Genomic DNA, 18,165 nt, shown 5'->3' on the forward strand with positions numbered 1-18,165 from the left:
ATCAGTACCCAGTTTGTTGGGGACAATTGGCTTACATATTGTAAAACATTTATGGAATGCTAGTTCACTGATAAGCAGTACTTGCTATTGTTATTGCTATATTGTGAGCTGTACTCAGACCCATTTTGGCAGAAGACAGGATATAAATGAAATAAATAATAAAATAAATAAATAGCTTAAAATATACTGGTACATTTAGTCCCACCTTTTCACCTTTGGCCCCACTCACCACTGGATTATGTTCCTAGTGAACCTGAACCTGAAATAATTACAGCCGAATATGGTTCCGCACCCTAGATATATATTCACTGCCCTGGAAGTAAACCTCTTTGGTCACAGTGATCACAGTGAAACCTACTCCCAAGGAAACATCTATAGGGCTTATTTAAATGTTCTTATCCAGTGCAACAAACCTATCTTGCTAACTTGTGGCTATATAGACCATTTTTATAGATGATTAATTGAGGCTAAGAACTGACGTAACTGTAGATTCAAAGCCTTACAAACAGCTTGATGGAATGCATAGACACTAGAATATATTCCATGTCAGTGTCTTGGAAAAGTTACCTTTTTTAGACCACATCTCCTGAATTTCTCAGCCAGCATGGCCATTGCTTAAGACTCTCTATTACTGGCAAGATTTTAAAATTAATCCTAGGTGTCTGTTGGAGAAACGTTTCCATACTGGAACAATCCAGATCTTACATTCTGTTTATGTAAGAGTCCAAGAGTTCTGCCTGGGAGGGTGTATTATCCAAGGAGTTGACCATGCAGGGAATGTTTTGGGAGGAGAGTTGCCAGTCAGCTTCCAATAGGGAGTATTCTTTTGCACAGCTGGAAATTTAGTGCTTCAGATGCCATTGCATCACGCTACTTGATTCAAATGAATCTTCAAGAAGTCAGGTGAGTTTAGGATGTCCTTTGTCATTCATATACCACCGTTCTCTTTGGATTCCTTTTATGAAGCGTGGGAAGAAGGGAAACATTGTTCCTCATTGGTCATTCAAAGGGAATGAGTGTCTTGCTTCACAGAGACATGTTAATGTTCTTTTTAAAGTGTTTGCAAACTTTCTGTAAGCATTTCCCATGTAGATAAGAATGCTGTATGATGTCTGAGAGTAAACGGTTGCTGGGTCTCATCATTATATCTAAAATTAAAATGTAATCATCTGAAGGGGATGGATTGTATACAAGCTTTCCAAATTGAGTTTCTGCTTGGTAAGAGAAGACAAGATCTGGGAACTCAGATTTTAACATACTTTATAGAGAAGCAGAAACTGAATGTATCTATTGAAGCCTGTGTGCCTCATTCATTTTACAGTCTAGAACTTCAGTCTATGACATCCTGAGGAGGAATGAAAGTGTGGAAAAGTAAGAAGGAGAGTTTTTCCAGGTAAGAGAATGAATAATTATTCATAGCCATATAGAGATATCTCAGTAATATCTGAATTTGCTCAAAAAGGAGGGCATTTCTTTTCTCTTAAGTTCAAGGAGAGTGAGATAAAGGCTAGAAAGTCTGCAGAATAATGCAAAAGACCTGACAAATGAAACACTAGTTGTGAGTCTGGTGATAGTATCTCAGTGCTACCCTAACAATTGCTCTTGGTCTATAACAATTCATTCTTTTCATGGAAAATGTGTGGGATTAAAGTTTACATCATCTAGTTCATCTGGTATATGTCACCATGAGTAAATACTGTAGCAGAAGTCAACAGTTGCAAATATTTTAACGTAAGAATCTTCTAGTTCCAAAAAGTCACTGTATTTTATATGAACTGTTCGGCTATATGGGGCAGAATGTACCATAGCTAACCTTCTAAAAGTTGTGTTTTTTGTATGAGTAAGCTGGTGCTGTAAAAAAAAGCAGGTGGTGAATATCTTTTTGTTTCTTTTACTAATGGAGAATTGCTAGTTTTAAATATCAGTTATGCAAGGTAATTATATTTTGAAATGAAAGAGCTATTTTCCCCCTTTCTCCTGATAAGTTCTACAGTTGAACTTTGTGCTATGCCAAAGGATTTGGAATACTGTTGTATTGTGACTGTTTTGCTATTCCAGAAATACTTATAATTAAGATATGAAATGAGCTCACTTATCTGGCATTTACAGGGGTGTCCCAATAAATTGTGCTACCTAAGGCAAGGGACAAAATGGCAGCCTCTTCCTCTTCCACAAACAGGACCGGTAGCAGTTTCTTCCTTCAGTACTGGTGAGGGGATACCATTCTGCACCATACCAAGGGCAGCAAAATTGCTGATGGAGGAAACCATTGACAGCTATATCTCTCTTCCTCAAGAGAGGAGAATAGCTGAGTGACTATCAACAAATAACTGGGGTTTTCATCTGAGGCAGCTGCCTCACTCTGCCCAGTGGGTGACAGCATTGTAATGCTTGGGCACAGCAGACTTTGGTTTTCTGAAAAGACAAAATAAACAGTATGCAATAAATAGACATGCAATTATTGGAAACCATGTTTTTCTGCTGACTGAACTATACTGGCCACGATTCAGCCAAAGCTAAATACTTTGAAGTCCCATTGATTTCAATGAGAGATGTGCAATATACATGCACTTAAAAATAACTAACACTGAGACAAACAAAGAAATTTGGCTGGCTTTCAGTATGCCACTAACAAAGTACAAATGGGGCCAGGAACAAAATAATAGTGTGGATTGGGATTCACCACTAAGGAACTTATCGCTTGGGCAAATAAACTGGCTTACCTCTTCTGGCTTCAGTTCTGGATCTGGGATGCCCCTGTGTGTTGTCATAGCTAAATCACAACTGATCTAAGCAGGATGTCACTGCCTGGATGCATCCTGGGTCAAAGCCTTGCTCAGCCAGCACTTTTTAGAAGCCTTAAATTGATCAAATTTATCACATTTATCACATTTATCAAATATCAAAGCCTTAAATTTAAGGTAGCCATTATTCAGGAATGTCACTCTACCTCCCTTGATGCAAAGATTTGGATCCAGATCAAGTTAGTTGTACTTGGCACCAATTGAAATTAAAATGACTTAAATTACTTCAGGACTATGTTTTCCCCATGACTTCAACAGAACTCAAAAATTGCTTTAAACTAATTACAGTTGTAATAATGTGATTTCATAGTAGTAAATTAGTGTTACAGTTAAAATGTAAAAGACAGAGGTCCAATCCACACTGTAGAAATAATCCATTTTGAGTCACTTTAACTGCCCTGGCTCAGTGCTAGGGAATCCTGGGAACTGTAGTTTATTGTGGCACCAGCACTCTGTCAAACAAAGCTAAATATCTCCCCAAACTACAAATCTCAGAATTCCCTAGCTTTCAGGGAGGGCAGTTAAAGTGATGCCAAACTGGATTATTTCTGCAGTATGGATTGGACCAGCCTTTTCATTGCTATTTCTCATGAAGAATTATTTACTTTTAGTCAACTTTTAAAAATTGGAATGCTTTAATCCAGCAGCTCAAGACAACATAAGTCAATATTTGAATCATATAATATTCCTCCTGCATGATTTCATGAAACCTTTTACAAAACTTGTAACTATGGAAATAATGTAGAAGTTACAGTTCTACTACAGAGTGACATTATCCTCCAAGGAATTACAGCTGTTAACACCTTAATTAAAACTTCTTCTTTCTTTGAGACAGGAAATTAATTACAAATGAGGGATTTGTGACTAATTAATTTGATGCTTTGGATTTCTGTGGCTCTTAACTTAATCTGGATCCAATTCAAGAAGCATGATGGCCACAATTTCTAATTTTATGCATAAAATATTATTTTATCAAGAGGAATAAAAGCATTTAAAAAACTAAATATGGTTTGTACAACATCTGTTTTACTGAAACAATAAATCATAGAAGAAAAATATTCCTGGGTTGTACTACTTCAGATTGCATTGAGTAAACAGGTGTTCCTCTTTTGACACTGCCTCAATCCAATTAAATATGGAAATACAGTGGACCCTTGTTATACGTTGGGGTTTGGTTCCAAGATCCCCTATGGATAACAAAATCTGTGGATGCTCAAGTCCCATTAAATATAATGACATAGCAAAATGGTGTCCCTTATAAAAAATGGAAAATCAAGTTTTGATATTTGAAATTTATACTTTTTTGGAACATTTTCAAACTGTGGGTGCTTGAATCCGTGTATAAAAAATCCGTGTATAAGAAGGGCCAGCTGTATACCTTGTCAGGGAGAAGATTAACCTTGAACGTTCTGAAAGCAACTATTCTATATGTTAAATGCAGGGGAAGATTTAATTGTAACATTTTCTACCTACAGTCTTAAATGGAACAATCCAAGAATAGTTTTACCAGTTGTCTGGTGTATGCTAACCCTGAACCCAAAAATCCCATTTGACACAGTGGTGATAGGAAAAGTAAAATATGATGTACTAGTACACTAGTGGCATTTGTTTCTGTTGTCCCTAGGAATTCATGATGTATATATTTGAAAATTTATAATTTTTCAAGTATCATTTCAGCTCCTACAAAGTTGTGCATATAGATTAATATACTGAAACATTGTCTTGAACCATGGGAAAGAGGACTTATTTGTGGAACTTATTGTACCACCTCTGGTGCTTGTCTTACCTCTTCCGAATTTGGCTCAAATTTGGAAATTAGGCTGATTTTATTGAATGGATTTTTGTCTCAAAACAGTTTCCTGTTGCCCCCAGTGCTGAATTCAGGCCCTGTAAGTTTGTTTGGCAGCCATTTTTTCCAAACTGGAAGCTTCAGAATTGGAAAAAATGACTGCCAAAGTGACTTACGGGGCCTGAATTCAACACTGGAGTCAATGAGAGACCGTTTTGAGAGAAAAGTCCATGCAATAAAATCAGCCTAACTTCCAAACTTGAGCCAAATCCGGAAGAGGTAAGTCGGGCACCAGAGGTGGTGCAATAAGCTCCTTATTACTATTTGAAAACATTTTTGAGTGACAATTTCTATACAGAAGCTCTCAAGTTACATTATATTAATATGATACTTAAAAAATTAGGCTTCTCACAGTTGCTGCCAGCGTATCTTACAGTATTTTAATAAAAATTTTAGTCATGAAATAAAATGTTCACTTTCTTCTTTTGCAGTAGTGAACTTGCTTTTATCATTTTAAAAATGTGGGGGATATAATGAGACAAAGAAACACCTAATTTTAGAAATACCAAGTATCTTCTTCAATATTTTCTTCAATAATGTCATATTTTACTGGTATTGATCAAAAGTATTAACATATAGCAATACTCCAGACCAATAGTGAGGTAGTGGTACATGGCTTCTTTTGAGAGGGGAGGGAAAAAATCCAAATGATTTTCTCAATTTTATTTTTAGTGAAATTCAAGGCACCAAAAATGAAATGTGATAACAATATCTTGAAGAATAACGGTATTCCTTTGAAGAATAATTGCAACAGAAGAGGTGTTTCTACTCTCTTCATTTAGTGTAAATTTTCATGTCTCACTCATCTTCACTAGTTTTCATTGTATTGAAATCTGTTTTCCATACCCAATTAGAAGTTGGCTTATATTTAAAATAGATTCACTTGGGTGGTCCTGAACTTTCTAACCACAAGAAAATAGCTACTAATACCAGATTATTATTCCAAACTAGATGATTACATCTTGCTCTTCCGATGTTTGTTCTGTGCCTTTGTTGCTCTGAAAGCCGTCCAGAAGTGCCACATCTATCAAATGTAATTCAGTGCTGTATATTGTATAATTATAAACAAGCCAAAAGGGGATCGCTTTAGACTAAATAATGTATTACTAAGAGAGAGTTACTGCTAAGATCCATTCTAGTGCACTTAATATGACAGAGTAATGACTCTGAGGGATAGGTTCCATTCCTACATCTGCTGCTTGACCAGAGCTTGGAGAAAAATAATTAAATATAACTGATTGTGTACTTGTTTAGTTATCATTTTCTGCTGATGAGGCTTACAAAGGGCTCTTTCACAATATACAGTTATAGTGCTGTGATTCCACTTTAACTGCTATAACTGCATCCTAGGGAATCCTGAGATTTGAAATTTGATGGGTCGTGCTGGCCAATTGGCCGTAATAAAGTTATTATTATAAATTTGATGGGGCACTAGAAGTCGCTGACTGAGAATTTGAAATACTCCTCCTTAAAGAGGAGTTTAGAGAGAGTGCCATACGATGCCATAGGATGTTGCCAAGACTATTAAAGTGGAATCATAGTACTATAAATCAGTAGTGCCACTAGTGGGGTGTGGGGTATGTGGATTGCACCAGGTGACACACTAAGGGGGGTGACACCACTGCTCCTCAAACATCTGCATTTTGGCAGATGTGGACTGTGGCATTTGCCTGTGTCACTTTAAAATTCTGAAGAAATGCTGTGAATGGGGGTGAGGCTCGATGGGAGGAAAAAGGAGAGGCCCCAGTTTTTTTAAAAAAATGAATTTCAAATATCAATTAAAAATTAATTAAAAACAAAAAATATTATTTTTTAAAAAATATCATGTTTTATCGAATTTCCCCTTTGACTACATTAAACTATGTATATGTAAATACATTCATTCTGTGCATGTGACATTGTACAGGTATACTTTTTAATTTTGCTAATTGTTTATGTCAGAGCTATTACCATTACATTCTGTAATATATGGGAATTATGATATGTGAGTAACATTACTACAAAAATATTACTAAGGATTTGCTATAGTGTGGTATGGGAGGACGAGGTCAATGGGGGGTGATGCCCCATGAGTTACCGCACTGGGTGACAACTCTAAAAACAATAACTCAGGTGTAATTAAGAATTTGCTGCACTTTCATGACACCCAAAACTGCCACTTACTACCTAATGGTAAGATGAGCCATGCTAAATAGATTCACAGTGGCATGACCATTCAATATATCTGCATGACCATTCAATATAACCTTTCTCCCTTTGAGGAAACACTGGTACTTCAGTTTGCTAGGCTTTACCTAACATGGATTCTTTGGACACATCTTTCTTGCCATTTCCACCTTGCTTCCCAACCCTTCACAATGTGTCTCATTCTCAGTTCTCCTGATGAGGCATTGCAGCTGTTGAGCAGTTCCTTCAAGAGTTATCAGTCAAGGGCTAACCTTTCCTTGACACTTTCTTCTTTGGAACTGGCTTCTCTGTTCAGTTTCCATGAGGAAAAGAAGATCTGAGTGCAGATCAGCAACAAATTATTTCAGAAGGTCAAACCAGAGGAGCACCTGAAATGCATAAATTCAGTTTGTTTGTATGGTAATTCCAGTGATCTATAAAGCCTTAATAAACAATTTATATTTTGGAGGTAGGTTCTAATCATTGAGTTTCTCATAAACTATGTTTGCTTTGTTTGCAAGGTTTTATTTGTCATGATTAATTCAGAGACTGCTGATTGCTTGTTACGAATTGGTGTAGATACTTGCCATAAATATTGATGTTCCCCAGATGGCCTGTCATTGCCCAAAGACTAAAAGCAGCTCCTTACAGTTCTGCTAGCTGCTTACAGTGGCTTAGCTCAGAGAGTATGCTAAACCATGTAATGGAATAACCATAGTTAAAGCACCTATGCTTCCATCCATCTAGTCATCTAGTTTGAGCTTTCAGCCATCTAGCCATGTTTTAGAGCCATTCATTTGCCTTCCTTTTTCTGTCTTAGCATACAGTCTCATAAGTCTTCAAAGGACTGGAGTGCAGTTTTGGTGCGGCTTTTGGACTCTTAGGACGCATGCATCATTGAAATACCATTCCTCCAAAGTGACTCAAAGCAGCTTTATTTTGGCCTGTCTGTAACAGGCCAAAGAATAGCACTTTGGCAATACTTATTGCACAACATTGTGGCCGTTCGGTTGCTGCTTTGCTGTTAGAGCATCCCTTTTCTTGGATGGGAACACTTGTCAATAAGCTCCCAAACATGCTGCTATATCACTTGTACTCAAGTGCAATAAATTCCTTGGGTAACAATTCCAGTATTGGGCAGTCACGTGGTGTCAGTGTCCTCCTCTTCCCTCCCTCCACCTCCCTATTCCAGAACAAACCATCTTTTAAAAAACAGTGTCCCCCTTACCCTCCCACCCCACCTTCCAAGAGAGAAATATGAGCCTCTCTGTACAAGAAGAGTGTCATTTTTCCTTTGGCAGATGGGAGATGTGGCAGAAAACAATGCAATGTTGAGGAAACACTTGATAAGTCATTCAGAGTACAATCTACAGTACAAAATAATAAAGGCATCACTTTTTGTGTGTATAAATAATGGGTATTCTTTATCTCCCCAGGAATGCTCCCAGGATGGATAATTGGAACCAGCTTTTCATTCTTCTGTGCTTGGCCACTTTGTCCTCCAGCAGTGTTCACACTACTGGTAATGTAATATCCATATGTTTTGTAACCCAGTGCAACCAATTACAAGATTCCTGTTATCTTTGATTGGAAATAGTAATGGCTGAGCAGTGACAGCTGGTAGTCTCTGTGCCAGTACATGGTAGTAAATCCGCTCTGGATTTTAATTTAAAACTTAAAGGACCTATACAAAATGAATTTCATGGGGTCCCCATAAATGAGCAGGTGAACTGAAGACACATAAACACGTATACGATACTCAATTCTATTTCCACAAGAGTAGCTTGACATGGAAACCACCAGCTGTTACTAGAAATGAATGCATCCGACCCTCTCCTGTAAATGGAATATTGATTCTTCTTTTAGATCAGAATACTACTTCTTTCCTCCTCAAATAGGCCAGGTATCTTTACATTTGTCTTATGCCCCTGTATTCCATGCCAGAACAATCCTCAGCTATTGAATCTGCTCCTAGAAGGCTGTTAAAAACATGGGAGTTTTGCCAAAAATATATTTTAAAAAATGACAGAAGCCCTATATTTTAATAGAGGCTGTCTGCTTTTTTACTGCTCATAAATCTTGTAGCTTTGTAATACAAATTAAAACAAATTTTCTATAGATTAGTGGATTTCCACTTGGGGGATCAAAAGTGGTTAAATTTTACCTCTCCTCATACCCTGCCAACATTCACAAGGAAGGATGGAAGTTTTAGTCTAATGATCTGGAGACTTAAAATTATGCACTACACCTTAGATAATATTTTTCTGCTTTTTAACAATAATGGAGAAGCAAATACAGGACTCAACAAAACTATGCAAGTGCTGGTTAAATATTTAGAAGTTGGTGAGACTACTGCTGAGAGAAAAAAATGATGACTAACTTCGAACTTTGAGTGGACTTTGCCATTCAAATTTCTACCAATTATAATTAAATAATGAACATAAGCATTCTGCTGGAATTTATCTGGTCCCGCAACCGATTTGTATGTTACTAGTCTTATCTTCCCAATTAGACTACAGCTCAGGGGGAAAAAAAATACTTTTATTGGATTACAGTTCCCTAGTGTGGCCAATTGCCATTCAGGCTGATGGATTCCAGAATTTGGAGTTTCAAAAAATTATTTTTTCTCAGAAGACCATACACAGGAGTGATGGTAACAGTTTTTTATGTTTACTATCCCCAGTTCTTAGTATTCAGAAGTATACTTTCCCTGATCATTGTGGTTATCAATTTAATTATCTCTGCCATCAGACCTTTATAAACTTATATTTCATGCAAGTAATTAAATCTTTGCAAAAGACACTGAGTCAGTGGTCACTGAGATAATATCGCAATTACTAAAAGCAAGTTTCATATGTTATGTTTTAACTGAAAAAATTATCTCTTTCTTGTGTCCTGAACCCAATTAATGCTTTGGAAACATAGAAGAATGTTGTATTGTGTTTCTTCAGTTTGTAGAGAAGCTTCCATTGCAGACATTGTGTTCCTGGTGGATGGATCCTGGAGCATAGGAACGAAAAACTTCAAAATTATACAAGATTTCCTGTACACCCTAGTTGACAGTTTTGATGTTGGAGAAGATAAAATCCGGATTGGGCTAATACAGTACAGTGATGTGCCCCACAATGAGTTCTTCTTGAACACATTCTGGCACAAAGAGGACATCTTAGAAAAGATACAGAATCTGCACTACAAAGGAGGAGGCACCAAAACTGGCAAGAGTTTGAAGTTCATGCTGGACAACCAGTTCAGGGAAAAAGCTGGAAGTCGACACCATGAAGGCGTCCCTCAAATTGCTGTTGTGATAACAGATGGGCAAGCTCAAGATAGTATTCATGAACCATCAGAGGAGGTCAAGAGTGCAGGAATCATGCTTTATGCTGTAGGCATCAAAGATGCTGTTTTTTCTGAGCTTCAAGAAATTGCTAGTGATCCAGATGAAATGCATGTTTACAGTGTGGAAGAGTTTGCTGGCCTACAAGGTATCTCCCAAAATATACTTCAGGTGATATGTACAACTGTAGAGGAAGCGTCTCGACAGATCACCCAGGTTTCTCCAGGTAAATCTACAAGTGTGTTCTTGTGTGTGTACAGTCAAGTTCGCCTACTTCTTGTAATCCCCTTTCATTCTCAAGCACAGTTCATTTGGGTGATGATTTTGAGATCTTATTGTTGCAAGGTAGCTGGTTTGGGGTGGGTCTTCCTGTTTTTGCTCCCCATTTCCCCCTCACTCTGAGGCCTCCCTAGTTGACTTGACCAGGAAAAAGCCCATGAGATGTTGTCTTTTCCTGGGCTTTTACAAAAACATGGAAAGCCAGAGGTCTGTAGGCCACTATAGACATAATGGAAGACAGGACGTTGATGCACACCTCTTAGCCACCTCATAACTAAGTTGAGGGCAAGAATGATGTGTGTGAGAAGAAAAACCAACATTTCTTTGAATTCTTTTTGGGAAAGCTCATTTGGAAATGAGCAAATACAAAAACAAAACCCAAACATTATATGAGAAAAGGGTCTTATTTTATTACAGTCAGCTCTCTGTATTCATGGATTTAACCATCCATGATTTGAAAATATTTAAAAAATATATAGAAATTCCAAAAAGCAAACCTTGATTTTGTCATTTTCTATAAGGGACACCATTTTACTATGCCATTGCATTTAATGAGATTTGAGCTTTTAATTAGATTTTGGTACCCATGTGTGTGTGTGTGTGTCCTGGATCCAAGTCCCAGTGGAACCACCCCCCCAGTGGAAACCAAGGGCCCAATGTGTTACCTTTTTCATGTTTGGAAAGACTGTTAATTTTACCACAAGGCTTTTCTTTCTGGAGATGGATTTTTGACTTAGTCTGACAGGGAAATATTTGTGGATCTATTTATTTGAAAGCAATCTCTGTGCAGATATTCAGAAATATTCATAAGCAGTGTACTACATTGATGCTTGCTGCCCCTGTTCACATATCTTCCTTTAAACAACCATCACTCTTCCCAGACTTCCCACCAGTGGCATTTCAAAATTATTTCCATCAAGCCAGGGATGTGGAGAGGTTGTATTGGAATAGGCTCATGGAATATGTATTTTAATGTGAGTTTTAATAAACTCTTCAAGATCTGTATCAGGCCTGCCAGCTGCACAAGTTGTGATCCATCAGGCTGAAGAACCACTCAGTTTACCAGTTGCGTATGACAGCTTGATAAATGTTTTGTTTTTGTTGCCTGTCTGAGAATGCAAAAAGCAGTGGAAATGTCTAACCTTGCATGCCACAATATGTCTTTGGCTTAGTGTTCAGTCTTCTCTTTCAGCCAAATCTTGTACTCTACTGTGTGTTTAGAATGGTTAATATAATTTACCTCAAACCTTGGAAAAATTACTGTTGGACTACAGTTCCTAGAATTTTGTAGTCAGCATGTCATGTTGGTTGAGGGTTTCTGGGAATTGTAGCGCAAGAACCAGTTCTAATTGTTAGTCTAAACTAGGGTCGATCCATTGAATCAGCGAGTCAATACTTATGTTAAGTTCTTTTGACTCAGGGTGTATCCACATGGCAGCAATAAAGCAGTTTGACACCACTTTAACTGCCATAACACCATCCTGTGGAATCCTGGGATTTGTAGTTTGGCCTGACAGTTCCAGTTGAAAACCTCACCAAACTATTAATCCTGGGATTCCACAGAATTGAGTCATGACAGTTAAAGTGGTGTCAAACTGCTTTATTTCTGATAAGTGGCTACATCTGAAGACTACATGGCTGTATTTTAGTTGAAACAAACAATAGGGATGTAAACCATCATAAATTTCATTCCTGCAGGCAAGGATGAATAATTTTACTCTTTTTCTCCTTACTGTAAGGAAGTCATAATAGAAAACTTGGCAGTTTACAAAAATTATTCACAGTTCAAGACTTTTTATGTGAAAAAACTGCATCTTTTTTTGTGCAGAAAAATACATTTCCTGCACAGAAAGCAGCATTTTCTTCTCAAAAGCATGCACTTTTTTTGCCCATTCCTGATCTGCAAAGACTCCCACTTTTCCAGAATGCACCTCATGAGAGTTTCTTTATACTTGAAGTTTTGACTATTTTAAAATATTTATGGATCTTTTCCCCATCCCTAACAATTGGAATTAGGCCCCACAAAGTAGCTTTCCCATACTATAATTCAGAACTAGGTTCCTGGTGCTGGGTTTGGTCTAAACATAGGTAACAACCTCTTCTGCCATCATAACTAAATTTATCTGTGGGAGAAATGTTTAAGGAGTTTAAGGATTAGAATAAGCTTGAGCTTGGAGAAACTAGAAATCACATAATACTAAAAGACTAACCAAATCTTTCTTTTCCTTTTAAAAAAAAATCTCTTTGTCATTTAGCATGCCGAAAAGCCATTCTTGCCGACATTGTATTTTTGGTGGACAGTTCAGCCAGCATTGGTTTGGAGAATTTTCAGAAAGTGAAAAACTTCTTGTACACTCTGGTTTCTAACCTTCATGTCAGCCAGGACCAGATTAGAATTGGGCTGGCCCAATATAATGATGAGACCTTTGTAGAGTTTCTATTAAACCAATATTCACTGAAAAATGACATTCTGGAGCAAATACAGAATTTGCCTTTCCGAAGTGGAAGCACTTACACTGGGGCTGCCTTGAATTCTATCATGGAAGAATATTTCACTGAAACTGCTGGGAGCAGAGCACAAGAAAACGTCCCACAAGTAGTCATTCTACTCACAGATGGAGAATCTAATGATGATGTCAAGATTCCAGCAAGCAAACTGAGGGCAAGAGGAATCTCAGTTTATGTGGTAGGAATTAATGTCCTAGACACTGCTGAACTTAAGGAAATTGCTAGCAGGCCTTTTAATAAGTTTCTGTTTAGTATTGATAGTTTTGATATCCTCGAAGACATCACTAACAGTCTTCTCCAAATGGTGTGTTTTGCAGTAGAGAGCCAGATTAAAGGTGAGTGAACTTGTATTTTGTGATGATGTAAAATGTCAGGAAGAGCTTCATTGATTTTTCGGTGTTCACTATGATCAAGAGTGTGATTTCCAAACTTTTTGAGTCACATTGCATTAACTACAGTGAGTCCCGTGACATTACACATAATGTAGAAGACTGAAGAGATCTTGGAAATAATACTTGGAAACAATTTCAGAGACACAGTTATAAGATATTTGGAAACCTGAATGTTTTGGACAAGAAACACTGAAATGAGGGCTACAACTTCATTTTATTTAATACTAAGGCCTGTTACAGACTGCCAAAATAAAGCTGCTTCGGGTCTCTTTGGAGGTATGCTATTTAAATGATGCATGGGTCCTAAGAGTCCGGAGGTCGCATCAAAGCCACACTCCATTCCTAAGCACCGGAGTGCAGCTTTTGGTGCAGCTTTTGGATTCTTAGGATGCATGCATCATTTAAATAGCATACCTCTAAAGAGACCCGAAGCAGCTTTATTTTGGCAGTCTGTAACAGGCCTAAGAAATTTATTTGGCATTACTTGGTTTCATGTTAATTTCACTTACACTTTGAATTTAAGAAAAGTTTGAGTAGTTGAACCTACAAAGTTCCATCCAAACTGGATGAAACCCAGCAATTTAATGAAAAAAGCCAGAGTTTTCCAGCTAGTCTCAAACTTGCTTTAAATATTAGAGATGTCAGTTTAAATCTACATGACAAGTTTTGTTTAGACAGTTTCATAAATATGCATTCTAGAATAGAGATGGAAAGAATATTCAGAAATATTTTTTTAAATAAATGATTGAAAAAACATGATGTTTAGATGTTGCAAAACCCTGACAAGAAGATTCTTTGCCTGATGAAAATCTTCTCAATTCAGGATTTATACACGAAATTCACACATTTGCAATGAAAAACTGCATTTTCCATGAAGAAAACAGCTTTTTCTGGGCAGAAAGAGGAATATTGTGGAATATTTGTTTACTGCACAGAAAAAGCTGCTTCTTGCACAGAAAGTGCTGCAGTTGGGGACATCCCATGCAAAATTCACACGTGGCTGATTTTCACCGAAAACAGCTTTTTCTGTACAGGAAACTGTACAGAAAATGCTGTTTTCTGTTCAAAACAACCATATGCGCATTTTGCACAGAGCAGTCCTGAATTGTGAATAGATTTTGAAAACTATGACCTTTGAAGTCTTTATTGCAGGGGGAAGAAAATTATTAAAACTATTCTTAGGTATTATTTATTCTAGCTAAAGAGTTGTTCTCTTCATAGACGTAGAGCTTACAGTCACATTTTCTGAAATGTAAAGTGAACATACAAGTAATCTGGGTTTTGCACACTGGCAATAACATAATGTGTACAAAGGCACATTGTACTATATTTTATAGTAATAATTTAACCGTAAGATCATAGAATCATAGAATCATAGAGTTGGAAGAGACCGCACAGGCCATCCAGTCCAACCCCCTGCCATGCAGGAAATCCAAATCAAAGCATCCCCAGCAGATAAGCATACAATCATAATGGTTGTAGTAACTGATAAAATAACTTCAAATTGTAATCATAAAAATGGCTTCTATTCCATATTAACATTTTTTTTAAAAAAATCCTTATCTTTTCATCTAGCTTTTACAAAGCACTATGCTGACATCGTTTTCCTTATGGATTCTTCTGAAACAATGGGATCCTCAAATTCTGAAGAAGTAAAAAAATTTATTGCCCAGATTGTGGAAAAACTAGATGTTGGCAGAGACAAATACCAGATTGGCTTTGCTCAATACAGTGAGAAAGGGCAAGTAGAATTTTTGCTGAACACGTATGAGACTAAAGAAGATGTTCTTAACCACATCCGGAGCAATATCACATTCAGGGGAGGCCCTCTGCAAACTGGGGATGCCCTGAAGTTTCTGCAAGAAACCTATTTTATTGAAGAAGCTGGAAGTCGATTAAAGCAAGGAACACCACAGTTTTCAGTGGTGGTCATTTCAGCTAAATCTGAGGATGATGTCAAGGAAGCTGCCAAAGTGCTGAAAGAAAGAGGAGTAAAAGTTGTAACAGTTGGCATCTTAAATTCTGACCTGGAAGAAATGGAAACAATGTCTACTTCATTCTTGGTTTACCAGGTCAATGATACACAGAACCTCAATCAGCTTCACAAGAACATACTTGATATTTTTGAAGTACCAGTTCAGCAGCAGTACGATGTTGCGGTAGATGCAGAAGTGCCTGCAGGTACAGTTATGTCATAAAAGAGAAGCCATTACTGTACATTATAGGGAGGAGAATAATGAATTCATTCTCCTGCAAATTTGTTGCTGTTGTGGCAGTGCCATGGTTCTCCATGATTTCACTGAGCACCCCTCCCTGCAACAGTGAGAATTTCCCCTAATTTATTTAGTCCCTGGAAATATAATGCCATTGATTCTTAAAAGAGTTATAGTAAAACTGGGATACAATAAAGCAAAGTTTTACAAAGACCAAGGCATTGTGGTCTGGCTGTAGTTACACTGATTATATGGCCTACATTGTAGGGAGAATCTGCACATTATGCACAGGCTAAATTCCATGTGTTGATTCAAGCTGGTTATATGGCTATTCTGAGTATAATGCTAAAACTGTGCACATTTGAATTTCTCTTTAGTGTCTTGGAGTATAGCTTAGAAGCAATTCACATTTTATTTACATGCCGCAATTGTATTTGCTTCTTGTCCATCATGTTTTTTTCCTTAATTTTCAGATAAGGCGATCTGTACTGACAAACACAAGGTGAACACACTTCAGGGGGGCTGTGATCAGTATTATTTCCTCACCATATTCATTCTTGGATGTTTAAAACAATAGGTGTGCCGTTCCAACAGTACCTTTGAGCAGAAGATGCTCAGCTAAGTGTTAATAGACCCATGGAAATATTTTGAGAATGATCCAGACGAAGAGACTGAGTTGCCAAACAACAAATGTCCACTACAGGACTCTAGCTTTTCAGGCTAACTAAATTTTCACATTTTTCATTGTAGGGAATTTGTATAACTTGTCCTCAACAGAAATTATTCTCTACTTTTTCACCAATCTCCCAAAGCCCCACTGCTCACAGACCAAGCTGGGTGGGGTATGTATCCATTAAGATATTGGGCTGCAGTTCCCATCAGTCCTGGCTGCATTGTCAGCAGTGAGAGTTGATAGAAGCTGAGATACAATAGCATCTGGAGATTCCATTATTCCTCATCCTGCCTTCAGCACTAGAGAAAGTTACTCTTTTGTCTCCTCCGTTTTCAATCTTTTGCTACTGTTGTGGAATAGCTGGCCCTCCTTGAGTATTTAAGGATTTAAGCCACTGTCCTAAACACCACTTGAATGAGAATAAGTTCCTTTGAGTGTAATATGTCCTCACAGTTAAGCATTTGATATTTCTTGCATGTACATAACATACTGTAATATTTTTAACTTTAACTTTCTTTCTCATTCACAGTTTGCTCCAGTGCTTCTGTGGCAGACATTGTATTTCTTGTGGATGAATCTAGTAGAATTGGCCACACGAATTTTCATCTGATTAGGACTTTTCTGCTCAAGATTATCAGTGCCCTGGATATTGGCCCAGATAATGTACGGGTTGCCTTGGTTCTTTACAGTGATAAACCAAGATTGGAGTTTAGCCTGGATACATTTGAAGAGAAGTCAGAGGTTCTGAACTATCTGACCAAGCTGCCATACCGCGGTGGACAAACCTACACTGGTGCAGCCATAGACTTCCTACGGGAAAAAGTTTTCATCAAGAAAATGGGGAGCAGAAAAGACCAAGGAGTGCAGCAGCTGGTTGTGGTGATCACTGATGGCCAGTCACTAGATAATTTCACGGGACCTGCTTCCAAGCTCCGACGCAGAGGTGTCACTGTGTATGCTGTGGGCATCCAAAATGCCTCAACAAGTGGCCAGCTGTACAAAATTGCATCTCATCCTCCGAGAAAACATGTCACTAACCTGGAATCTTTTTTGCAGCTATCAAACCTTGAATGGATTATAAAGAAACGGCTTTGTAACGAGATTATTTCTCAAACATTTGCAGTTCCAGTGCGTTCCCGAATTGTGAAGGATGGTAAGGAAACAGTGTGATGATCGGTCCCCAGATCCTGTCCAGGACTTTGACTCTTGAGACCAGGGTTTGATTGCCTGCTTGCCCATGAAACCCACAGTGACCTTGGGCAAATCATATGCTCTCAGTCTCACAAAAGTGAGGCCCAGGGGCTGCATAAGATCTGTGGGCTGCTCTTTGCCACCCCTGCTTTAGGAACAATAGTTCACCTTTTTAATTGTTTAAAGTTCCTCCTGCACAGTTTAACATCAAAATATACACATTTTTCAAACCCGTAAGTAGCTTTATATCCCTTTCTGTTTAGTATTTGGCATTATTGGCAGTCCATTTGGCATCCAAAGTTTTCAGGGCCAGAAAACTGCCTCCGATATTATAATAATAATAATAATAATAATAATAATAATAATAATAATAATAAACATTTTATTTATATTTCCTGCCTCTCTCTGTGGATCGAGACGGGATTACATCAAAAACTTCAACAATACAAAATGCAAATACAATGTCATCTAAAAATACAAACAATAAAACAGTCAGCAATACTGCTACCAATCATTAAAATATCCAATCGTTATCTTTTCCCATACTATTGAGTCGGAAGTGGGAGTGTTCTTTAGGATCAATTATAGCAGATCAAATGGATAGGCCCGCCTGCATATTTGCCAGGCTGCCTTGTTTGGTGTGAGAAATAGTTGAGTGTATTATTTTATTTTATTTATTTAATCTTGCTCCCCATACCTAACAATATCTTGAAGCCGTGATACATACACAATGTTACATTTCACTTGCTAGATAAC

The 18,165-nt window shown here is 37.6% G+C and overlaps 1 protein-coding gene across 1 annotated transcript in view; it reads left to right on the forward strand.

Moving 5' to 3' along the window:
- The window catches only part of LOC121933001 (collagen alpha-6(VI) chain-like), a 99,909-nt gene that overhangs the window by 11,398 nt on the left and 70,346 nt on the right, over positions 1-18,165 (forward strand). The window contains exons 2-7 of the mRNA XM_042472177.1: positions 1,322-1,393; positions 8,256-8,341; positions 9,771-10,379; positions 12,688-13,275; positions 14,908-15,513; positions 16,748-17,371. Coding sequence (XP_042328111.1) covers positions 1,356-1,393; positions 8,256-8,341; positions 9,771-10,379; positions 12,688-13,275; positions 14,908-15,513; positions 16,748-17,371 — 2,551 coding nt within the window. The 5' untranslated portion in view covers positions 1,322-1,355. The remainder of the gene's footprint in view (positions 1-1,321; positions 1,394-8,255; positions 8,342-9,770; positions 10,380-12,687; positions 13,276-14,907; positions 15,514-16,747; positions 17,372-18,165) is intronic.

This window comes from Sceloporus undulatus, chromosome 6 (genome assembly GCF_019175285.1).
Source record: "Sceloporus undulatus isolate JIND9_A2432 ecotype Alabama chromosome 6, SceUnd_v1.1, whole genome shotgun sequence".
In the NCBI taxonomy this organism is placed as follows: Eukaryota; Metazoa; Chordata; class Lepidosauria; order Squamata; family Phrynosomatidae; genus Sceloporus; species Sceloporus undulatus.